General features: G+C 39.7%; 1 protein-coding gene across 1 annotated transcript in view; it reads right to left on the reverse strand.

The window, feature by feature from the left end:
• LOC109928522 (cytoplasmic dynein 2 heavy chain 1) overlaps positions 1-26,840 on the reverse strand; it is a 534,366-nt gene that overhangs the window by 186,750 nt on the left and 320,776 nt on the right. The window contains exons 72-73 of the mRNA XM_048597671.1: positions 5,310-5,375; positions 2,200-2,250 (exon numbers count right to left, since the gene is read on the reverse strand). Of these exons, the coding sequence (XP_048453628.1) occupies positions 2,200-2,250; positions 5,310-5,375 (117 nt within the window). The remainder of the gene's footprint in view (positions 1-2,199; positions 2,251-5,309; positions 5,376-26,840) is intronic.

A 26,840-nucleotide genomic window follows, 5' to 3' on the forward strand; every position in this document is an offset into this window, starting at 1 on the left:
GATTCTCCAGCATCTGCAGTTCCTACTATCTCTGATCCAAAATAATCCAGTTGAGACCTAAACACTTATTTATAAAGTTCTGGTATTATCATAGTTTTTGTATTCTATGCCTCCATGTATAAAGCTTTTCAGTCAGTCTGCCATCTTTAAAGGATTTGTGCAAGGTCTTTCTGCTTATCTACATTTTTCAGAATATATTATTTATCATATCATGATTTCTTATTTTAAAACATTTTTGAAACAGGTTTCTGGATCAACCCTGGGCCTCAAGATGCAGCTTAAGAAGGTAGAAAGGAGAGAATGGGACATCTGTGTACCAAATAATCCCATAGTTTACCACAACTGCAAATGCATCCCACATTTCCAGAGTCTGAATCCTAATATCACTCTGCCATTTACCCAGTAAATTACAGCAGGCTTAATGGCAAAGGTCTGCTGTAGGAACATCTTGCTAATCAAGATGGAACTGTAACTCAACAGATTTTCTGAATCAATCTTTTAAGCATAACAACTTGAATGCTACTACATATCAAAACATATCAAAAATTCTAAAGTGTGCATGCACTTTGCACAATAAAAGTGCACTTCTTATTAGCATTTCTAAATCACATTTTATCATTTATTCTTATTAGAAATTCCAATCTTCATATTTATAATCATCTTTGTAAATATGTCACACTGTTACTACAACCTCGTGCCAATGATGGCATTGAAGTGCACGTTTTACATTTCCCATCCAGTTAGCCTACAAAGCAGAGAAAACATCTTGCTTCAACTAACTCCCATGCTTGCCAAATTTTTCAAACATCTTGTATTTATTTATAAACAAGAACATAAAGTGAAATATAGACAAATAAGGGAAGAATTTATGGTTAAAATGAGAACAGTTTTCCATCCACACCTCCAGGGGCAATCGTCCCAATCCTCCTTACCTCAATTCACCCGACAATTATGCTTGGCCTCAGCTCTATCATATGTGATAATATGGGAGGTAGGTTTTTTATTAAGGAAAATATATCTAGTTTTGCATAGAACGTGTTGATGAAAAAGTATGGTTTCTGAAGGACCATTTTCACTCCTAAATGAACAAATGAACATGGTCAGGTGTATGACTTTTTAACATGCCAGCATTTTACTGGTGACAATATGAAGACCCATTTTTGGTTGAAGGGATTCATCAGTTACAAATAAAAGCAGAATGTACTGGTGAAATACAACTAGTCTGGCAGCACTGTTACAGAAGGAAACAGTTAACATTTCAAGTTCAGTATAACTTTTCTTCGGAATTGAAGAGGGCTGGAAAATAGAGTTTGCATGCTGCTGACAGTAGGTGAGGGGGAACGACTAGAACAGATGGGTGCGCCGAGTAAAAGGTAAATAGTATGGTAATAAAAGTAGAGGAGATACATAATTGAAAATAGGGATTAATGATTGGTGTTAATGGACTCAGAATGCTAACTTTGTTTCTCTCTCCACAGATGTTGCCAGATCTGCTGCACTTCTCTTGTACTTACTGTTATTACATATCTCTAGTATCTACAATACTTTGCGTTTACAAACAGCTTTGTATATCTACAACATGAATATCAGTTGATGCAATAGTATTGTTGTTTGAACTCAATGGTAATTACATTTTACAAGTCTTCCATATTGCTCTCTCAGTCCAGCTTTCAAATACTATTACATACACCACATGAAACTATTGACTGCACAGAGGCTTCCTCGATGTAATTTTGGATAATGAGGAATCAGAAATTGATTTTGATTAGAGTGAACTGGGGAGATTTCCACACAATGACCAAGATATCACGGCAAAGAGCTTAGTATCTCATTCTGCCATTGCTAATTTTCCATTGTCTTTGGGATAGGCAGCCCAGGTGGCACACATTGTGCTCTTTAACACCAGTGGGGTGCCAGTGCTATTTAAGGCTTGCTGGATGGAACTTGCATGTGCACCTAATGTTTCAGTGCTCCACAGTCAAATAAATACCTCCCGTTACTAGTTTTCTACATATAGTCAAACAGGCCTACATTAATAAGACTAAGTCCCAAAGTGGACAGGGGCTTTCACTGACATTTTAGATGGTTGGCTGATGCTCTCTATTGGCAGACTCCACGAATATCTCACGGAGAGTAACTACTCACTCTAATAAATTCAAAAATAAGAACAAAGGAATCAGTAGTTTAATCAAGACTTACGGATTTTCGAAGCATATCTCCGACAATCAAACCAGTAAATGCATCCCATTCCTTAAAAAAAGGAGAAGTGTTTAAGTATACAACATTATAGGCTACATTTTTACTTTACTTTTACTTTGTATTTTTAAAGAGAGAAGGTGCTGAACTATAACTTTTCCCATCTTATCTTTAGCTTGGCAAAATTGGAAACATTACTTGTTTTTGATATACTTTGATGGTAAAATCCACAAATAGGACTGCCTGGGCAGAATTATTGCTTCTGCCTGCTCCTACCCCACAGAACTCATCGCTTTCTACCACAACACGATCTTTTTCTCCCCTTGTCCAGTCCCTTCCCACTTACATCAGCGATTCTTCTGACACTTCATGTCAGTTTAAGAATTACCAGTTTGCAGGCTCGAGCCATCTCCTCTTTACTATGGACGTGCAATCCCTTTACACATCCATTCCTCATCAGGATGCTCTCAGGGCTCTCCGCTTCTTCCTGGAAACAAGGTCTGAACCATCATCCCACCACCACTCCCTTCTGCCTGACTGAGCTCGTCCTCACTCTGTACAATTTCTCTTTCAACTCCTCTCACTTTCTTCAGGTCAAAGGAGTGGCCATGCGTACCTGCATGGGCCCGAGTTATGCCTGTCTCTTTGTAAAGTATCCCTTGCCCCAGTCCTATTTTGGTCCCCACCCACAACTCTTCTTCCAGTACATCAATGGCATCATTGGTGCTGCTTCCCTCTCTCATCCGAAATTGGAAAGGTTTATCAATTTCAATTCCAGTTTCTACCCCACCCGCACCTCCACCTGGTCTATTTCTGATTCCTCACTTCCCTTCCTTAACATTTCTGTTTTCATTTCTAGCGATAGGCTGGACACCAATATTCACTACAAACCAGCCGAATCCCACAGTCACCCTGACTATACATCCTCACACCCTGCTTCCTGTAAAGACTCTATTCCATTCCCTCAGTTTCTCCATCACCGTCGCAGTTGTTCTGATGATGCCAGCTTCTACAAAGGGGCCTCTGAAATGTCTACCTTCTTCCTCAACCGAAGATTCCCCAGCAGCATAGTTGACAGGGCCCTCAGCCTTGCTTGATCCACGTCCCGCACTTTGGCCCTCACCCCTTCTCTTCCCTCCCACAACAGCAGTAGGATTCCCCGGGTCCTCACTTACCACTCCATTAGCATCCAGATCTCAAGGATCATTATCCACCACTTCCACCAATTTCAGACACATATTCCCCTCCCCTCCATTGTCAGCGTTCTGCAGGGACCCTTCCATCTGGGACACCATGGTCCACTCCTCCCCATGCCCAACACCCCAACCCCCAACAGCCTCACGGCACCTTCTCTTGCAATCGTAGAAGGTGTAACACCTGGCTGTTTACTTCCTCCTTCCTCACTATCCAAGGGCCCATAAACACGTTTCAGGTGAAACAGCGATTTACCTATACTTCACTCAATTTGGACTACTGTATCCACTGCTCACAACTTGGTCACCTCGACATTGAGTAGACAAAACCGCTTCGCAGTATATCTCTGTTCAGTTGGCAAAAATGACCCTGAGCTTCATCTTGACTGCCACTTCAACACACCACCATATTTCTTGGCCAGCATCTGTCTCAGGCTTGCTGCAGTGCTCCAACACAGCTCAGCGCAAGCTGAAAGAACAGCTTCTCCTTTACCATTTGGGGATTTCTGCAGTCTTCAAGACTCAATCTCGAGTACAACAATTTTAGGGCCTGAGTACCTTTTTCCTTATCCTTACCCCAAACCCCACACGTTAGGCCATGTATTCACATGGGCTGCTACCAAAACCATGCCATTGTCAGCTACAAATGGTACCAGTTAGCAGCTATTGATTCCTCCAGGCTGACCTTTATCCATTCCTTTGTCTGTCTAACTGTTCTCTCTCTCCGGGCTTCATTTCCACCTAATGTTTACTCCTCTCCCCAACCCCTTTCTTAGCATGCAAACCAACCTTTTTTTTCTAGCTAAAATCAGTTCTGAAGAAGGGTCACTGGACTCGAAATGTTTAATTCTGCTCTCTCTCTACAGATGCTACCAGACCTGCTGAGTCTTCCCAGCATTTTCTGTTTTCGCTTCTGAGTCCTAGCATCTGCAATTCTTTGTTTTTTTTAAAATTGTATTATTGTTTGTTACAGAGTGATTGCCAAAGTATTTACCTACACATTACACAATATTTATCATAAAGAACCAAGTGGTCCAATTGGCTGCTTAATATTGGGCTACAACATAGATACTTGTCACACTTTGGAGAATAATTTACCAACATTGGTCTATAGAATTAAGGATTAATTGTCAAAAATGGCAAATAAAATAGTTTGAAGGCAGATATCCAAAGACGACTTTGAAAATATGCAAAAAGAATCAAAATTTCTTTTTCTGAATCTTTTATGTGAACACTAAATAAGTCACAATAGGACACCAATCACCAGACCTTTCCATTCCAGAGAACCTCTTTTTAAAGTCCAAAACAGATGCCACATGAATGATTCATACAGCCAGTGGTTGCCTATTACAAATAGTGGTAATTTAAATATAATTTAGACAACCCATATTGGAAAGATTCAACAAAGATTCATTATAATGCTGGAAGACATACCATTGCTATGATGTGAGACTTAAATAACAAAGCTCAAACAGTCGAGCAGAAAAGATAAAGGAGTCATCTGATTAATACATACAAAACTTTGAAAGAGTTGAAACGGGTCAGTGGGGGCAAAAGGATTAGATGGTGATTAGGTAACTGAGGGCATAAATTTAATAGTGTTCGAAGAAGAAATTTGAAGTCCTTTATCATATAACAGGTTCTTAAAATATGGAATGCATTAACAGAGGTGGCCACTGAAGTTTGTCCAAAACAACTACTAAGAAGAAATTAGATGTACAATAAAGAGAAATACATTGTAGGGTTTGGTGAAAGAACAGTGAAATAAACATTGCTTAGGTACAGTGCGTCAACTGTCAGTATACAATGCTGAAATTTCTGATCTAAGAAAATGCCTTGATCACTGCAAGGACTGCTTGACCAATAGGAATGGCACTTAAGTAGACATGTGCAATAAAAATGATCAGTTTCATTTCTTACATTTTCTTGGAAGAGGTCTGGATGCATTCCACGTACAAAATGCAAAGCAAACATAAGTTGGTCAGCCTGCAACAAAAAGAACCAATTATAAATGATTTGGCAAGAAACAGGGGAACATTTTAATTCACTACCTTATAGGGGCAGATTTTCATCTTTGTGGTGAATATCACAAGTTGCTAATGTTCCTGATTAAAGATCCATTTTCCCTTCTGGGAGTACCATCTTGTTGTATTTTAACCTGCGGAGAAGGGCTATGACTGCCAATATGTATTTCACTGACTGTATTTGATGAGAATGCAACAGGAACAGGTTTTTTTAAAGGATTGGTGAATGCCTGATTTTTTTTTAATTTCATTAGCATGTTAAAGGCTTGCCATTATTATTATTTGACATTTCAGTTCTGTGCTTTGTGTGCACCAAACTAGTGAGTGTTAAAGGTGTAGCAGATGAAAGGTCATTAAATCGATCAGAAAATCAAACCATAATGTCACTTGCATACATTACTGGAATCTAGCATTGGACTTTATCCTCTAGAGAAAGGCCTTTGATGCGTCTGAACACCTACCTAGCGCTGGTCAATTTAATCATTGCTTACCACTTAAAATCGGAGCCTTATTATCAATCACTGCATTGAAAACATACCATAATTAAATACCTTTATCATACACCATCCAAATACCTTTTAAACATAAAACTGAAGAACAGCAAATACTGGAAATTTTAAACATATCTGCCTTTAGAAACCATATTAAACTTTTTAAACATATCTGCCAAAAGATGCTGAACATTGTGCAATCATCAGTGAACATCCCCACTTCTGACCTTATGATGGAGGGAAGGTCATTGATGAAGCAGTTGAAGGTGTTTTGGCCAAGGACACTACCCTGAGGAACTCCTGCAGAGATGTCCTGGAGCTGAGATGACTCCAACTGAATGAATCAAATTGACTCAAGACTGGTGTCCATAATGAAGGGAGGCTGAGATAAATCATCCACTCATTGCTTCTGGTTGAAGATTGCTGTGATTGCTTCAGCTTAATCTTTTGCATTTGTGTATTGAGCTCTTCCATCAGTGAGGTTGGAGATATTTGTGGAGCCATTTCTTCCAGTAAATTATTTAATTGTTCACCACCATTCCCAACTGCAGAGTTTAGATCTGATCCATTGGTTGTGGGACCTCTAAGCTGTGTCTATTACTTGCCACTTCTGTTATTTGACACGCATTTGGTAGTTTCAAAAGGTTGACACCTCATTTTTAGGTATGCCTGGTGCTGCTCCTGGCATGCCCTCCTGCACTTCCCATTGAACCAGGGTTGATCCCCTGGATTGATGGTAATGGTTGAGTGGGGGCTATGCCGGACCATGAGGTTGCAGATTGTGTTAGAGCACAATTCTGCTGCTGTTGATGGCCTACAGCACTTATGGATGCCTAGTTTTGAGTTGCTAAATCTTTTCAAAGTTTGTCCCATTTAGCACAGCGATAGTGCCCCACAACACGATGGAAAGTATTCTCAATGCAAAAACAGAACTTTATCTCCACAAGGACTTCACGATGATCACTGTTACTGATACTGTCATGGACAGATGCATCTGCAGCCAACAGATTGATAAGGATGAGGTCAAATATGTTTTTCCCTCTTGTTGATTCCCTCACTACCAGCCACAGATCCAGTCTAGCAGCTATGTCCTTTAGGACCTGACCAGCTCGATCAGTAGTACTGCTGCCGAGCCACTCTGTGTCTGGACATTAAAATACCCCACCAAGAGTATATTTTGCATCCTTGCCACTCTCAGTGTTTCCTTCAAGTGTTACTCAACATGAAGGGCACTGATTCAGCAGCTGAGGGAGGACATTATGTGATAAGCAGCAGGAGGTTTCCTTACCCATGTTTAATCTGAGACTTCATGGGGTCCAAAGTCAATGTTGAGGGGTCTGAGAGAAACCCCTTCCTGACTGCATACCACTGTGTCATCACCTCTGTTGGGTCTGTCCTGCTGATGGGACAAGACATATCCAGGAATGAGGATATTTTGTGTCAGGTAGGATTCAGTAAGTATGACTATGTCAGGTTGGTGCTTGATTAGTCTGTGAGACAGCTCTCCCAACTTTGACACTAGCCCCTATATGTTAGTAAGGAGAACTTTGCAGAGTCAGCAGGGTTGTTTCCAATGTGGTCTTTTCCAGTGCCTAGGTTGATGCTAGATGGTCCATCCAGTTTCCTTTCTTTGTTGAGGCCTTGTAACAATTGATACAACTGAGTGGTTTGCTAGGCCATTTCAGAGGGCAACTGAGAGTTAACCACATTGCTGTGGGTCCGAAATTGTACGTAGGCCAGACCAGGCAATGATGGCAGATTTTCTCCTCTGAAGAGCATTAGTGAGTCAGATAGACTTTTCCAACAATCAACAATGGTTTCATGATCATCAGTAAATTCTTAATTCCAGATTTCTTTTTAATTTAACTCAAATTTCACCATCTGCCATGGCAGGATTCGAACCCGGGACCCCAGAACATTAGCCAAGTTTCTGGATTAATAGTCAAGCCAATTAACAGTCAATACCACTGGGCCATCACTCCCTATCTCTCTATAAACTGTTTGAATCCCTCTCACAATTTGCTTTGCCATCTAATATTGAGTTAACTACAAATTTGGCTATATAACATTTGCTTTCTTCCTCTAAGTCATTAATATACATTACCAACAGTTGCAGTCCCAGCACTAATCCCTGTGAAACAGCACTGGTTACAGATTACCGATATGAAAAAGAACATCTTATCCCCACTCGCTGTTTCCTGTCCATTAGCCAATTCTATATCCATGCCAAATAGTACCTCCAACACCGCGGACTCTTATGACTTAACCTTTTGTAAATTACTTTGGCAAATTCCTTTCAGAAATACAACACATCTACTGGTTCCCCTCTATCCACTCTGGTTGAGACTTACTCAAAAAACTCCCCTATGATTTCCCTTCCATGAAGCCATGTGACTCTTTGATTAGATTATGATTTTCAAAATGTTCTGCTATTACTTCCTTAATAATTTGTTCCAATATTTTCCAACAACAGATATTAGACTAATTGGTCCATAGTAATCCGCTTTTTGCCTCCTTCCCTTTTTGTATATGGATTTCACATTGGCAGTTTTCCATCTACCAGTACTTCTCCAGAGTCTAAGGGCTTTTGGAAAATTTCAACCAATGTCTATGTAGCTACTTCTTTCAGCTCTGGGGGCTTATCTGCCTTTAACACCATTGGTTTATCTAGTGTTGGTGACAGTATTTAATTTCTCCCCCATATTATTTAGTATTAATGGGATATTTGAAGTACTCTATACCATAAAGAGTGATGTAAGCTATCCATTTAACTTCCCTGCCATTTTCTCGTTCCTCATAACTATCTCCCCAAATTCATTTTCAGGATTCATTTTCAGGGGCCAATGTTCACCTTGACCTCTCTCTTCTTTTTTATATATTTAAAGAAGTTCTTATTGTCAATTTTTATATTCCTCACTACTTTGTCCTCGTATTTTCTCTCTTGCTCTTATCTTTTTGGTCTTCCTTTAGTTCTCCTTTGCTGGATTCTAAATTTATTCCAGTCTTCAGGGCTATCACTGACTCTTGCCTTCTTATATGCCTTTTCTGTCAACTTACTACTCTTCTTACCTTCTTACCCACTGGTGGTTTATCCCTCTCTTAGAATCTCTCCTCCATACTGGGATATATTTTTGCTGAGAGTCATGAATTACCTCCTTAAAAGCCAGCCACTGCTTGCTTATGTTAATTTATCCACCCAGTCTCTTTTAGCTAACTTTGTGTGCATTTCATTGTAATTCCCTTTACAGTTGTTTCCAGCCCAAATTTCTCACATTCACTCCTCTGACTCCATTCAAACATAAATGAAGGTATGACAATCTGGCCCATAATTTGTCATACGTGGAGGAGGGAGACAGGCAATGTAAAGTAGAAATAAGTTATGTCAGCTGTGATGTTTTGTTTTTAATTTTAGGATTTGGATTTTGAGCTAGCTTGAAGCTGGATGCATGAAACATATTCTCCTTGAGCAAGGATTTAGTTCAAAAAAGGTGGGAATAGTTACTTTCTATACTCAATTGTGTGAATACTCAAGGAAGAGCCTATCAGACTCTCAAGATCAGGAATTGAAAGCAACATTTATGTCAAAGCTATAGGTGTGATAGAGAAGGGAATTTTCACTCTGATGTTTGAATGCCAGAAAGGGATGCTACCGGGATAGATGAAGCATTCAAATTTTACTGCACTTTCAAGCTTTTCAAATTGTATTACTTGTAAATAACTTACGTTATTCTATATTATCTTCATTTTGTTTGTCTAATAAACCCCTGTTTATTGTGAAAACCAACTCTGCAGCATTGCATGTCTGTGTTTCTGTAAAAGATCAAATTGTTTTATTCCCTGTTAAATGATTTATCAAGCCAGATTTCAGTCTGGAATCAATTGTTTTTCAGCTTTTTTTTTCTTTATTAATTCACAGAGTGAGGGCATCGCTGGCTAGGCATTAATTGCCCATCCCTAATTGCCCAGAGGGCAGTTAAGAGTCAACCACATTGCTATGAGTCTGGAGTCACATGTAGGCCAGACCAGGTAAGGATGGCATTAATACAAAGACATTAGTGAACCACATGGGTTTTTCCAACAATCTACAATGGATTCACGGTCATCATTAGATTCTTAATTCCAGGTATTTATTGAATTCAAATTCCACCATCTGGGATTTGAACCCAGGTCCCCAGAATATTTTCTGGGTCTCTGGATTAACAGTCCTGCGATAATACCACTACGTCACCTCCCCAGTAATCACACTGATCACAGTGTACAGGCAGAAACTGACACTGCACTTTCAGAAGATGTTGCCAACTGGCAGCATATCGATAAGAAATAGTTGTGGGCTCAGAATTGATCTTTGACATCCAAATGAAACCGGACTAGTTCTACCAAGGCTGCACAACAGTGAAGAGGCTTTGAAACAGAATGATATGGTCAACCATATCAAAGACTGTTGACAGATCAAGAAGGACAAAGACAAATAGTTTACCTTTATCACAGTCACATCAGAACTTCATTTGTGACTTTGGTAACAGTCACTTCAGCACTATAGCAGGGACAGAAACCTGATTGAATGGATTTAATCATGGTGCTCCAAGAAGGATAGATGTGTGTTTTGAAGGTGACAACACATTCAAGGACGTTGGAGGGCAAAGGGAGGTTAAAGATGTGGTAGTAGTTTGCAAGAACGGAGGATTCAAGGGATTTTTTTTGGAGGGGGGTGGTGAGTGTAATTATGACAGACTTAAAAGGAGGACATATAGCACCTAAACAGAGATTAACAATATCAAGGGATATTAGGAAAGGAGGGAAAACTGTTCAGCAGTTGTATGGGAACATGTTCAAGGGAGTAAGAGAAATTTGCATGGGCAAGCTGAGTTTGATAGATCATGAGGGGAGATAGGAGAGAAATCAGGAACAAATGGCACTGTTAGGGAAATAGCATGAGGGAACTTTAGAAGAAACGTATTCAAATAGGCTGGTGGGAGGGAAGGGGCAGAGGCAGTTGATCAAATGGTTTCAGTCTTGGTGACAAAGTCCAAGAGTATTAAGACATTTTTAAAAAAAAACATATGTGTAGAAAGATAGTTTCTTTTACAAAATACTATTTTGAGAAATTTGTATTCATTGAGGTTAAAAAGTGTTAACGCTGGGTATTTCCATATCAGGTTCTAAAACTCTGCTATCAAAACTTGACTTGCTGGTCACGTATTCAGAGAAATTCCTTCTCTGCTGGCCCATGTTGCATCATCATTTTCCTAGGAAATTTTTTCAAAATTCATTCACAGGATGAGGGCATCACTGGCTAGATTTGCATTTATTGCACATTCCTAATTGTTCAGACGGCTGTAAAGATTCAACCACATTGCTGTGGGTCCGGAGTCACATGTCGGCCAGACAAGTTAAGGATGGCAGTTTCCTTCCCTAAATGACATTAGGGAACCAGATAGGTTTTTCCAACAATGGACCACAGATTCAGGCTCATCATGAGACTTTTAATTCCAGATTTTCCAGATCTGCTGTGGTGAGATTCGAACCCAGGTCCACAGAACATTACTTGGATAATAGCATTAGGCTGTTGCCTCCCTAAATTTGCATTAATCAATTCTTTAACAGCTACTAAAATAAAGAGATCATTAAAACAAATGCAAAACACTGCAGTCATTGGAAGGTGAAAATGCACTGTTGTGGTCTGTGACAACCCAGAGGAGCAGCCTTCAGGGAAGCAGTCGATCTTGAAGAGAGTGAGCTCCTATCATGATACAGCACCACTGTAGAAGGGTGGCCTATCCAGGTCAGTGGGCAGGCCCTCTGAACCTCACTGCACCACTGGTATTCTTAGTTTGGGAGGCTACTCTCTCAGAAGCTGGCCAGTTCTAGGCATTGCGGGGTCCCGCAACTTGGACAGAAAGTTCCTGTTTTTCCCTGATGATTTGTCTTAATTTTTTTTTTACTCAATTAATTGGAAGCTAGTAGTTGCAGGTGAGTAGCCTTTCTAGCCCTAATCTTGACACAAAGTGGTAGAGACATATTAAAATACACACACACACACACACACACACACACCCCCCTCCATTCTCACCACCGAATGGGAATGAAAATTTTGTCCATGACTTTGTATTCAGCAGTTAAATGTCAGTTTCAATAAAAGTTAACTTTGTCTGCAAGAGATAGTTAAAGACCATTCAGCATCCACTAATTATCTAATGATCAACGGTAATATTGTTAAGAAAAATTACCATAATTGGATAAAGTACTTGTGTAAATGGTTTTGTGTCATATCTATTTAAAACAAACTTCAGTACATATGCCAAAATATACAAAATCAGACTGATTCCTGAGATGGAAGAACTGGCAAATGAGGAGAGGTGGAATCAGTTACGATTATATTTACTGGAATTCAGAAGAATGGGGTGGGGGGGGTGGATTTCATAGAAATGTATAAAATTCTAACAGGAATAGACAAGGCAGATGCAGAAAGATGTCTCTGAAAACAGCAGAGTCCAGAACCAGGGGCTGAGATGAGGAGAAACTTCTTCACCCAGGGAGCAATGAGATGTGGAATTCACTACCACAAAAAGCAACTGAGGCCAAAACATGATTTCAGGGAGTTGGATATAGCACATGGAGCTAAAGAAATCAAAGGGTATTGGGGAAAAGCAGGAACAGGCTAATGAGTTAGATGATCAGCCATGATCATAATAGAGTGGAGTAGGCTCAACAGGCCAAATTACCTACTTCTGTTCCTATTTTCCATGTTTCTATAACAATTGTGTTCATTAACCACCCAAGCCATCATATTTTGTGGAGAGAGTTATACAGAGTGTTGGCTCAAAGGTAGGGACACTACCACTGCATCACAAGAATCCTTATTTAACTGCCTGCATTTAGTTGGTTGCACGCAATCATTATGATCAATTACATCATCTTATTGGTTTGGAAGCCATGGTCATAGTTGCTTTTGGAGAATGTTAAAACTGAAGTTTCATGATTGCTCATGATCCTTGTTATTTGATAATATTTCAAGACGTAATCAAATTATTTGAAGCTAAATGAAAAGAGTAGAACTTTTATGTTACAATATACTAAAAAAGATTCTGCATTCTGAGCTGAGTCCAACCAATCTATGCTCCATTGCAGCCTTCTCCTATCCTTCCTCATTCCTTTCTCCCACCTATGCTTTCCAACCCTTCCCTTAATTACATACACATTTTTTACCTCAGCTACTCAGTACCAAGTTTTACATCTCAAAACTCTGGGTAGAGTGATTGCTTCTAAATTCCCTATTTGATTCATTTATTGGTGCTATGAGAATACAATGGCTTTAAGAGGTGTATTTTGACCTTTTTATTATAAAGACAGGTTGAGACAGACATGCTGAACAGTCTGTTCAAAGCCAATACAGTAAACAGCTTGTTAGGACTTGGGGTTTTTATTTAGAGTACTGGAGTCATAGAGATGTACAGCATGGAAACAGATCCTTCAGTCCAACTCACCATGCCAACCAGATATCCTAAATTAATCTAGTCCCATTTGCCAGCATTTGGCCCATATCCCTCTAAATGCTTCCCATCCATGTACCCATCCAGGTGCCTCTTAAATGTTGTAATTGTACCAGCCTCTACCACTTCCTTTGGCAGCTCGTTCCATTCACGCACCACCCTCTGCATACAAAAAAGCCTGTAGATCCCTTTTAGATCTTTCCCCTCTCACTTTAAACCTATGCCCTCTAGTTTTGGACTTGCCCACCCCTGGGAAAAGATATTGTCTATTTACCCTTCCCATGTCCCTTGTGATTTTGTAAACCTCTGTATAGTCATCCCTAAGCCTCCGACGCTCCACGGAAAATAGCCCCAGCCTATTCAGCTTCTCCCTATAGCTCAAACCCTCCAACACTGACAACATTCTTGTAAATCTTTTCTGAACCCTTTCAAGTTTCACAACATGCTTCCATTTCAATTAAAAGTTGGAACAATAGAAGCAGCATGAATGGGTGGAGTCAGGCTCCCATAGAACCAGGGCTTTAGTTTAGCTTTCAGTAGTTGTTAGGGTTTTGGAAATTGCCATATATCTCTCTCAGTTACAGCTAAAAGCTTGAATTCTCTCTCTGTCAGAATGTTCTTTTGGTGTTATTTCCTCCTGGAATGGAGGAACATTGGATCTGAGAGAATCTATTTTACTGAATTTGCCTTTGCCGAGGCTGTTTTGATGGGATGTTACTATATTGGAAAAGTTGCTGTTTAGTAATTAAATAATCTATTATTTTCATAAAGTTTTCCAATTAAGATGAAGTTAGACCAATTCTTCATTTTATTTATATTTTAACTTTAGAGTAAAAATAAAGTGTTTTGCTTAAAGCTGAGCAGTATAACCAATCAAACTACATCTGGAACACAGCACCTTGCACTTGCCTTTAAGTAAGAAAAAGTTAGGGTCTAGGTTATCTCCTTGATATATTTGAAGGGGGTTGGCCTGGTCCATAACAGTGTCTTCTACTTCTGCTTGTCTCTGGAAGTCGCAACAGTCTCTCTATGTCTATTCAATGGAAACCTTTCAAAGTATTAATGACCTCTATTAGATCACTTCTCAGGCTTCCCTTGGCAAGAGAAGAGGGATGTAGCTGTTCATCCTTTTTTGATAAGTTTGACCTTGGTGTACTAGCATCTTTCCTGTATTTTTCTTGCATCATCTCAGTGCCTCTGCTGCCTTTTGATATTATGGCAAACAGAATACAGCCAGCAGAACTATTCACATCACTGCAGGTTTGGCCTAACTAAGGCTTGATGCAAGTTTAGAATAATATTTCTACGTTTCAATTCTGCCACTCTAAAAATATGCTCTAGTACTTGGTTTACTTTTTGTAATGCCCTTGACTGAAAAATCGATTTCAGGAATAAATGTGATCCTTATCTTTATGCAGTACTGATACAATATATTGATGTCTCAGACTGCATTGATTATTTTTACTAGAAAATCAAGTTCTTCCAATTCTCTCAACATTCAAGAAATAGAAAGTCATTTTCTTGACAAATTATTCATTATCTCCATTAGACGGTTGGTTCAGTGTTAACTTAATAAGGTCAAAGTCCTGACCCTTTTACTTTAGCTCCATGCAAGTTACTTTCAGTCATTTGCAATTCTAGAGACCAAGGGCCAGATTTATCAAACTCCACAAATTAAAAAAAAAACAGGTGGAACTTAGGTGCACAAGTGCCTCTCTTCACAGATTCAACTTTTGCTGGAGAGGACAAAGAGTGTGGAACATGATTCACACAAGAGAGAACTCAGCAAGTGATTAGAATTTGCTGTTGAGTTCAAAGGAAGCCCATTTTGATTCAGCAAATGGCCATATCCACAAGGCAGGAGTCATGAATTAATGGAGCATAAGGAAACATAATTTAAGGGCAGATTAAGGTCTGTCTAACTGTCATGATCTGAAGTTTTATAAATCCCCCAATTTCTAAATTTAAAATGCAGCTGTCATGTTAAAATAAACGTCTATTGAATTCCTTTGAGTGATCGGCTATATAGTGCAGGTCAGAAAAAGAAAATGAGCATCTGCCTTGTTATTTTAATAAAGTTCTTCATTGACACTTCTACAAAGGCTATTTTATGCCATAATGAATGTTTGGCTGAGTTTCTAAAGTTACCTATGTCACAGCAGACTGCTTCAAGCTCAATATATAGTCATAGAGTCACACAACGTGGAAACAGATCATTCAGTCCAACTCGTCCATACCAATCCGGTTTCCTAAACTGAACTAGTCTCATTTGCCTGTGTTTGGCCCATTTTCCTCTAAACCTTTCCAATTCACATACCCGTCCAAATGCCTTTCAAATGTTGTAATTGTATTCACCTCTACCACTCCCTCTGGCAGGTCATTCCATATACATCCACCCTCTGCGTGAAAAGACTTGTCCCTCAGGACCCTCTTAAATCTTTCCCCTCTCACCTTAAAAATATGCCCTCTCGTTTTGGACTTCCTTTCCCTGGAGAAAAGACTTTCGCTACGCATCTTATCTGTGCCTCTCATGATTTTATAAACTTCTATAATGTCACCCCTCCCAGTCTCCCAAACTCCAGGGAAAAAAGTCTGAGCCTATCTATGCTCTCCTTATAACTAATCCGTCCTCCACCCCCAGTCTTGGTGCCATGCATGTAAATCATTTTTGCACCCTTTCCAGTTTAATAACATCTTTTCTATAGCACTGCAATCAGAATTGTATGCAGTACTCGAAAAGGCGCCTCACCAGTGTCTTGTACAGCTGTAAAATGATGTCTCAACTCCAAAACTCAATGCTTTGACCAATGAAGGCAAGCATGCTGAATGCCTGCTTCACCATCCTGCCTAACTCTAACACCACTTTCAATGAATTATGCACCTGCACCCCTAGGTCTCTCTGTTCGACAACAATCCCCAGGGCCCTACCATTAACTGTGTAAGCCCTGCCCCGGTTTATCTTACCAAAATGCAACACCTCACATTTATCTAAGTTAAACTCTATCAGCCACTCCTCAGCCCATTGCCCAGCTGATCAAGATCTTGCTGTACTCAGAGGTAACCTTTTTCACTGTCTAACTTTGGTATCACCTGCAATCTTACTAACAATACCTCCTAGATAACAAGGTGTAGAGCTGGATGAACACAGCAGGCCAAGCAGCATCAGAGGAGCAGGAAAGCTGACTTTTCGGGCCTAGACCCTTCTTCAGAAATGCAAACAATACCTCCTATATTCTCATCCAAATCGTTTATATAAATGACAAATAGCAGTGGATCCAGCACCCATCCTTGCAGCACATGGTTAGTCACAGGCCTCCAATTCAGACAACAACCCTCCACCATCACCCTGTGCCTCCTACCACCAAGCAAATTTTGTACCTACTTGGCAAGTTCACCCTGGATCCCATGTGGTCTAACCTTACTAACTAGTCTACCATGTAGATCTTTGTCGAAGACCTTGTTGAAGTCAATGTAGACAATGTCTTCTGCTCTACCTTCATCATACAGTTAAGAAAAGGCTATTAAATTATTAGTTTTCCTTGACTGAAGTCAGATTGGAGTCTGAATAAAAGTTTGTTTGGTTGTTTGTTTGTAAAAGAGATTAACACTTCAGATTTAAAAAGTTTTGAATGCATTTATGAACAGCAGATTTTTTCATTATGTGAGTGTTCCAGTAGACAGGGAGAGGTTTACTTTTTTCTTCTCCACAGTTCCTGAAGTTTTCCTATTGACTGAATAGATATGGTGGTATAAGCAGGTATGAAATAGCACTGAGTTTAGAATGAAGGGTGTGAGGGCCATGAGTAGTGGGGAAGTATAATTGGCATTGAGTTAGCATGGGGCTATGACAGGCTTTGGAAGTGTTTGGGGGATGGCAGGTATGAGAGGTGGTGGTGAGAAGGCCTATCAATTTCTGAAACAATTAGGTCAAAGACCAAAAGAACCAGATGGGCCTTCTAATCAGCCTGCTTCAGCACTCGCTCACCCTTGGGGTCACGAACAATAGACTTCTGGGCTTGATGAGGCCAGATCCCAATCCGACCAACACTGTAGACAGAAAACAGTATGATTCAGGATACTTTATGGCAAGGCATGTCTCACGAGGCAGGAAATTACCTAACTGGCACTATATACCTCAGTAGCCAAGATACAACCCAAACAGTAGTCTGTAGATTCTTTAAGCATTTTAGGAAATGCTTAATAATATAAAAAAAGAGAATGTCTACATTTGTCAAAAAACCAAAAGGAATGTTAATGCTAGAAATCAGAAACAAAAACAGAAATTGCTGGAAAAACTCAGCATGTCATGCAGCATCTCAGGAGAGAAAGCAGAATTAATGTTCCAGGTCCAGTGACACTTCTTCAGAACAGTTCTGAATAAAGGTCACTAAACCTGAAACATTAATTCTGCTTTGTCTCCATAGATGTTGCCAGACTTGCTGAGGTTTTCCAGCAATTTCTGTTTTTGTTCCTATGTTTGTCAATATTGAGAGATCAATTAAATGAAAATCACATGCTCAGGAATTTAACTTTCAGCACTATACACTGTCATGACTTTCTTAGCAACCTGTTAGTTCCAAAGAAAACTATCTATTCTAAGATTTTTTTAACTGTGTGACAATAATCTGCACTTTTTCCAGGGCCTTGAATTTTTCAGACTAGGAACGGACATGAATACACAATCTAGTCATTTTATAATCTTCTTAATCAATGCTTTCAACACCTCAACCAGTGGTGCACTCAAAAATCGATATATCTCTATTTGTAAATTTGAAAAGAAAATTGAGAAGATAATGAGAGGAAACCACTTGTCAATGGTGAATTAATACTTCCATTGCTGTAAATTAAACATTTAAGTACTTGCAAGGACATCAGTATTTAAATCAATTCAATGCCATAATTTGTTGAAGCAAAAGGGGGAATTCTAACTCTCCTTACCAAGCAAGTGGATTTCTTGTACCATATCCTTGCATCTTTATCATAATGATTTCAATGTGGTTACTTATGCAGGCCCTAGCTTGAATCAGACATGCCATTGAAAATTTATACAAACGAGGTTTCTATGATGTACATAATATTCTAATGCTATTGTAACCACAGGCTGACAATTCTGGCCACACTGTCCAGTTAAACTAGATGAACAGAAAGAGGGGATCCAGATGTTAACCAAGTGTTAAAATTACATTCCTGGGGCTAAGATGAGCAGGAAACTCTGGGGCACCGGCTCCTTGGGTTCTTCAACATTTCCAGCACTTTACAGCATGATAGCCAGTTGTTTCTTTCTGGTTTTTTCTGGTGACAATTGGCCACACCTTCTCAATTTGTCACTTCCAACTTCCCAATGAGCTGTCTCTTTTCATCCATTGCTGGTATGCAGCATGCCAATAGAATGTAGATATTTTTCTGATCAAACTATTCAGAGATGCTATTACACCCTACTAGAGTAGGTGGGAATTGAAATCAGGCCTCCTGTTTCAGAGATAGAGAAAGGGACCTCAACAGTTATATGGTCACCATTAGGACAGCTCAATTTTAGATTTTTATTGAATCCAAATTTTACCATCTACCATGGTGGGATTCAAACACATTACCCAGAATGATAGCCTGGGCTTCTGTATTGCTCGTTCAAGAGCCTGATCACTATGCTACTGCCTGCCTCAAAAATACACAAACTACAATTTTAAAAACACAAACCAATCAACTCATCACTCTCCCACTCTGGATGTTTGGCCAGATTTGAACCTGGCTCCCCAAAACATTACCAGAGTCGCTGCATTAATAGTCTAGTGATAATACCACTAGGACACCACCCCACCCCAATGAATATAAATGAAGTCCAGTTATTGAAGTCAGCTACTGTCAAATCCAGCTGCATTCCCATTTCAACAGTTAATGGGTATCAGCATAGTTTCAAAACATTGATTGTAAAATAATGACTGAGACAATGATGTGGTTTTTGGTATGTTGATACAAGCTAACAGAATTACAAGTATTATTGTAGACCATCCCAAAATGAGGGTCAGGACCCCAATTGGTGGCGCAAGCAGTTTTGGCGTTCCAAACTCTGAAGCACAATGTGTGTTGTAGAGCACAGCGCTCCTCTCATTTGCATCAGTCGTCTATCTCCTGCCACCTGTTCTCATGGGATGTCTCCCCTCCATCCCCAACTTCTCAACTACTAACAAGAGGTCATTACAATTTTCAAGCCTCAAAATGAGACCAGAATGGGAAAATGTTTGGGGAGCACTGTATCACAAGATTTGTTTTTACATGTAGCAGAATGCATTTCTTTATGCAAGAATCAATAATTTGGAGGTTTTCATTAGGTGTAGAAAAATTCATTCCCTTCCCACTACCTACCCCCCCAAGGATTAGGGAGTATTTTCCACCGTCATTTTGCATGAGGACTGTATATAATGCATACTAAATGAGTGGCTTTTGAGGATGCATGAGGGCATAGTGAAATCGGTGATCTGCAGTGTCATGGAGGATACAAGTGTGTCATGTGGATATTATGTGCTGACTTTTGGAGAGAGTTGGGCAGTGAAGGAGTTGAAGGCTGAGGTTTAGGAGGTCTTTAAACATTATTAGGGGCTGGAAACTGTCGGAGAATTGAGGCAGGTCTTCTAACCTGTTCCACCTTGACATCCTCATTCCACATGATTTCCAGCTCATGGACTAAACTGCCCAGTGCAAAAAGACAAACCTGACACGTGAACTTACATATGGATCTGGATTAGCAGTTTTTGAGCTTTGCAAGTACACAGGTCAGTTTTCCGAGGCCAGAGGAAGATTCAACCCATTAACAGGTCATGTTCCATGCGTGTTTTGGCACCAATAACATAAACTTAAAATAACTTAATTGATATTAACACCTTTCAATAAGAGTCTCAAATAGAGACACCTTGTATGATGAAGTGAAATTAGTTTTGAACATTTTTCAGTAATGTTTAGAGTTCTTAACATATAGAAATGTCAGAGGTTGCAGTGCTCCAGGCTAGTGGTTCTCATAAGTTATTTACTGAAAGAACTCTTCAAAGAAACCCCTGCTTTATTTAAAGTATAATGCTACATAATTGTTATGGGTATTAAAGTGCTGCATGCTTTTACCTTTATTAAAACAGGTATTTACTTACAGATATTAGTGAGATGGTTCTCACTGCAGAGTACGCCTTTAATTTTTATGGTATTTGGTAATGGCACTCATAATTCATTTTCTATTTCCCCTTGGATGCAGTCAATTGTCTTTCTAGTCTTATGGGCCATGACACACTGAACAATTTGCATCTTGGCACCTTCTCTTTCTGCTTGAGTATCTAAATTTTTTTTTAATTCTCCACTCTCTTCAACCCATCTTCATGTGTTTTTCCCCCAAAATCTTAGAAATTACGTGTTCGGATAGAAAATTGTGGTCTTTCTCAAGAGTTAAGACAAAGCAAATTATTGCATTTTTCATATCTTAAATTGAAACATGTTATTTATATATTTTACAGATGGTCTGAAGCAGGTGGCAAAATTATGAGCTGCTGTTATTTAGTAAATCTGAAACAGATTATGATTGGACTAACAAAAAATCATGTTTCACATTTTAAACTCAAGTAAAACAAAACATAAGGATAAGGGATATGAAGGCACAACTAATGATTATTTATGAGTGAAAATGCTGAATTGGATGTCAGTGTGTTTAAAAACTGTCATAATTATATGTACTGAAACTGGATTTATCAATAAACATAAAAATATATAACAAACAAAAAATAAAATAGGGTTTCTCTTTCATGGTATGAATATGATAACCAAGGGATATAAAAAAGGAAATCCCATTTTGTGGTTTCCATGGTTGAAGGCACAATCCAGGTGGGAAGGAAATTGGTAAGGCACACTAAAGGCCAAAGACAGAGCCACAAGGTGGTCAGCGTGGTGGAGGAATAAACATTAGGGAGCTCACTGCCATAAAGGGATTTCAGCAAGCGTAATACAACATGGCTCGTAGAGTTCTCAATGAGTTGGAAAATGCTAGTTCTGCCAACGGCACTCATGTGCCATGAAAGAATAAAAAGCTCACCCAGGACTGGATATTAAATGAACAATCTACTAATAATGAACAGTCTGGTCAGTATCATCATTTTGTACTTATCTAATGCCTCACCAAAACCTGGACAAAATTTCTAATCTATCTTGCTGATTTGTCCCAAACCATCTTTTAAAATCTGTTTGTAGCTTTGAGAACCAAAACAATGCAACCTGTGCTGCATCATAATTCAAGAAATCTCATTAACGCATAAAAGCAAAATGATATTCTGATTAAATTGAAATTAATGTTGCTGCAATAGTGTGTTTACTTCCACAACATTAAAAAAAAAGCATTTTTAATATGTTGAAAGCTTTCCATTTATTCAATACAGAGAGGAAGTGTATGAGAAAGATAAAGATGAGGGCCATATTTCCTACAAATTAGTTGTAACCTCACTAGCAGAAAACTGGGTCACAAAATTAAACATCAACTCATATTAACAACATGAAGTGGTTGAAGCTACTTTGCTGAATGCGTTTAAGGCAAGGCTAGATAAATTTTTGAACAGTAAAGGAATTAAGGGTTATGGTGAGTGGACGGGTAAGTGGAGCTGAGTCTCAAAAAGATCAGCCATGATCTTATTAAATGGCAGGGCAGGCTCGAGGGGCCAGATGGCCTACTCCTGCTCCTAGTTCTTATGTTCTTATACAATGATGATATGCTAAGAGCATAATTAACAGAATCGAACTCAAAAGGAAGCAATGCTAGCCACATTTCTCACTGTCCGAATTGCAAGGTTCCATTCCATAGCTCATTGAAATATTCATAGTATTGGACATTAATAGGTAAATTATTGATGGTCTCCAAGCTTCATAAGAATTAACTTATATCACTTTTTCTAAAGCAACTGTTATGATCCTGGACCAGACTGCCAAATTCGTGAGACAACTTTGGAAGCAGCAACATCTTTATTTTTAAAGTGTGAGATCCCGGATAATTACAAACAGAATAAAACCTCAGACTCCAGTTTTGAAAAAGCCAACAAAAAAACTTTACGATACAAAGTTAGAATAACACTTAGAATCATTTGAATTAAATATAAGTAACATAGAAACTGTGGTCAACCACCACACACAGCACATCAAATGGAACTAAGAATATCTCATTGATTTCTTATCAAGCTGTCGGACATTGATGACACCGTGGCCACCAAATCTCATTCAAACTTTACAAGGGACTCCAATTCTACTCTTTTGAAGAGCTAGCTAAGGAAATCCATCAAAAGTCATTCTGCAACAGACTGTCTCAATGAATTCTGGTATGGCACCGGGACTCTGGAACTCCAGAAGCTACTTGCTGGCACACCCCCAAGTATGTTGCAGCCAGCTAGCTTCACTAAACTGGTACTGCCTGAATTTCCCTGAGTTCTAGCATTTTTTAGCTGAACTTAGCAAGTGTTGCTTGTGGGCTTTTTTCACCGCATGCTCTGTTGGACCGAAATACGAATTGCTCATAGGATCCTCCATCCCCTCACCCCCACCTCTTAGAAGAGACAGTTGAGAGGTGGGAAGTGAGGAGTGAGAAGGGGAGGTAAGCAAGTGACATCTGTAATGCTCTATTTTGTATGTAAACCTATTACCCAGAAAATAAGTAGTGTCTGGTTTCATACTTCATAAATGGCTCGGCATTGATTTAACACAACTATTCCACTCAATCCTACAAACAGTATCCTGTTGCAGCGAAGCAGTCTGGGAAGAGTGTCAAAAAGAGACATGGGGTGAGAGGAAGCAGCTGATTTGGTAAGTAAGGTCAGGTGAATATTTATAGTACTTCAATCACTTAAAGTTTGTAAGGTCTTTATTTCTGACTTATCATTTCTAGGGGCAATACTGCACAGGTCCAGTGAATAAATAAGAGTAATTAATATTATTTGATTTTAAGGGCAATCTAAGGGTTTAAATTAAAGTGCTAAGACACGGAAGAAGAGCTCAAAGCCATGGTGTGCTCCTCTTGCTGTATGTGGGAACAGAACACGTACAGGAAGTAACTCCAGCTACAGCTCTTTGAAACCTGAGTTTTGGAACGGTGCCTGGGAATATTGTGGATCATTTGTGAGGCTGAATGTATTTTGGATAGCACACACAGAGAGATGGTCGCTCCGCAGGCTAAAACTCCACAGGCAGGGAGGGAATGGGTGACCAGCAGGAAGAGGATGAGGATGAGGCAAGCAGGGCTGGAGTGCCTCATAGCCATTGCCCTGTAAAAAAGATCTTCTTAGAGCAAATGTTAGAGGTAAAGTAGCAACTGCCATATTTGTTGCATTACAGTTGGCTATGCTGCACAGGAGAGGAGATATAAGTGTGGGAATGCTTTAGTAATAGGGGATTCAACAGTGGAGGTGCCAGTGTTGGACTGGGGTGGACAAAGTCAGAAGTCACACAACACCAGGTTAGAGTCCAACAATGCAAAGTAATTTTACCTGATAAAGGGGCTGTGCCCCAAAAGCTTGTAATTTTAAATAAACCTGTTGGACTATAAACTGGTGTCATGTGACTTCTGGCTTAATAATAACAGGAATAGATAGACATTTCTATGCCCACAAAAAGACTTCAGGATGTATGTTTTCTCTAGGTTCTAAGGTCAAGGATGTCTCAGAGAAACTACAGAACATTCTGAAGTGGGCGGGTGAACATCCAGTGGTTGTGGTGCATACCAGTACTAATGACATAGAATAAAAAAGGGATAAAGTCCTAAAAGCAGAACATAGGGAGTTAGAAAGCTAGTTTAAAAAATAGGACCCCAAAGGTGGTGATCTCAGGATTGCTTCCAAGTAATCAGACTAGAAATAGCAGAATAAATCAGATGAATACTTGGCTGGAAAGATGGTACAGGGAGGAAGGTTTCAGATGCTTGGGAGAATGGTTCTGGTTCTGGGGGAGGGTGGGACCAGTACAAGCTGGATGAGTTACACATGAGCAGGACCAGGACTGAAGTCCTAGGGGGTGAATTTGCTTGAACTATTGTGGATAGTTTAAACTAAAATAGCAGAAGGATAGGAACCTATACAGGGAGACAGAAGAAAAAGAAACAAACTCCGAGTGGGAAATAAGAAAGGTGATATGTAGAGAATTCAAGAACATGAATCAAACAGGGTCACACACAAAATAATGTGAACAGCATGAAGAATGTTAAACAGACATGTCTTAAGATTTTGTGTCTTAATACATAGAGCATTCACAATAGAAGTGGATGAATTAGTCGTGCAAATAGATCTGAGCAGGTATAGCATGTTAGGGATTACGGAGGTGTGGCTGCAAGGTAGTATTCAGTTTTTAGGAATGACATACAAGGAGGAAAAGGAGGTGGGATAGCATTGCTATTTAAAGAGGAATTTAACACAATACTGAGGAGGGATACTAGCTCTGTTGAACTGGAATCTATGTGAAAGCTTGGAAACACCAAGGAGCAGCAAATTATAGTGGGAGTTGTAAATAGAATTGTAGAGACATAAGCAATAAAGGTACAGCTGTAATTATGGGCAACTTTAATCTGCATATCGATAGGGCAAATCAAATCAGTAACAGTACCTTTGAGGAAGAATTATTGAATGCGAATAAGGTGATTTTCTGGATATGTTGAGGAACCAACTAGAAACCAGGTCTTTCTAGACAGGGTATTGTGTAATGAGAAAGAAATAATTGACAATCTAACTGTGCAAGGCCCCTTGAGGAACAGTGACCAGAATATGATAGAGTTCTTCATTAAAATAGAGAGTGATGTAGTTGCTTCTGAGACTAGCATCCTGAATCTAAATAAAGGAAACCACAGTGGTGTGCGGCATGAGCTGGTTCTGATAAATTTGGGAACACTACATAAAGGGATGACAGTGGATGGGCAATGGCAAACATTTAAAAAGTACATGGAGGAACTGCAGAAATTACTCATTTCTGGCACAACAACAAAATGGGGACGTTGGCCTGACCATGGGTAACAAGGGAAATTAGGGATAAGGAGGAAATAATCCAGGGCAAACTCATCTGCAGCAACTGGAACTTCAGTTCAGATTCGGTTGGCCGGAGGATGAGCTAGAGATGCTGCATCACAACAGAGAGCGGTAATGTTACCTTGGTACTTTATTCCAGGAGATAGTCGCACCCATCAAGTTGTGATCTGGTAAGTGTTCAGAAACAGGAGGGAGTGACTATGAACGAAGCAGGTAGTGCTGGAAGCAGCTGGTCTGATCTTTTATGCTTTTCACAAGTGGTACGGTGAGATTCTTGCTTGTTAATGTCAACAGCCTTCCATCTTACAAACTCACCAAATAAACGTAACGTTGGGGAAACTCAACATGGAAATGACCCCCTGGTGGATTCAGCTCCCCAGTTGTTCCAAATGACTTCCATGTTAGAAACCAGGTATTCAATATTTTATCACAAGCTGCATGGGCAGAGGCTATATTCACCCCACATCGACAGATACTGGCAACTAACATTTGCCGGTCTTCAAGAACCTACATGGCATGCCCCCCATTGACTTACAGGGAGCGCCTGCATTTCAGTGCTGCACCTATAACTATCATTATAGTGTTGTGGTAAGGACATTTTGTGCTTAGGGACATGCATCCTGCTCCTGGACTGGGTCAGGCTGCATCTCCAGGCTCTTCGCTCACTCTCATACTGCTCATTAACTCTAAGCCTACCTGGATGCTCACAGCATCCTTGCCTTACATTGCCCAGTCCTTCCTTTTTGCACTTTGTACCCACATCCAGAGGCACCAGGCTTATACTAAACCAGTCATTAGTCAAGTAACGGGGAACTGTCTTTAATCTGGGCTTTCCAGCAAAGTAAGACAAAGGCAGTTTTCAAGACCTGTCCTGGCCCTGCTTTGGACAGTCAGAGTCAGGATCTTCTGCACACAAGGGATAAGGAGCTGAATGACAGGCAGCCCACTATTCATCTTGAGTCTTTCTCCCCAGTGCTTTCATCATGACAAATATTAAGGGAGATGGAAGTGAAAGGCATGACAATTACTGCTGGTGCAGATTGGGATGAGTCACAAGTAAGTGCATAGGCAGCGGGTAGGAGACAGGGTTTGGGTGGATGAGAGTGAGTGAGGAAGATGTTGTAGGCAGGAGTGAGAGTGGTAGAGCATGAGGTTCGGTGCGAGACAGGTTCACTAGCAGAGATAGAGTAAATGTGAAGTATGATTTGTTTTTAAACAATGACGAGAGAGATCCTGGCATGATAATGGGAAATTGCTTGCATTATGAGAGTTTTATGAATGGACAGAGGTAAAAATCAAAAAGCATCAGCTTGCTTTCAGTTGAAAAAAATCAGGAATTAGTTTTGTTTTCTGAGGGAAAATCCCATTGATGGAAAGATTTTTGGTTTCAGTTCACATTCAACTTGATTGAAATTAGATGTAAGAAAGG

Source organism: Rhincodon typus, chromosome 6 (assembly GCF_021869965.1).
Source record: "Rhincodon typus isolate 14 chromosome 6, sRhiTyp1.1, whole genome shotgun sequence".
NCBI classification, from domain to species: domain Eukaryota; kingdom Metazoa; phylum Chordata; class Chondrichthyes; order Orectolobiformes; family Rhincodontidae; genus Rhincodon; species Rhincodon typus.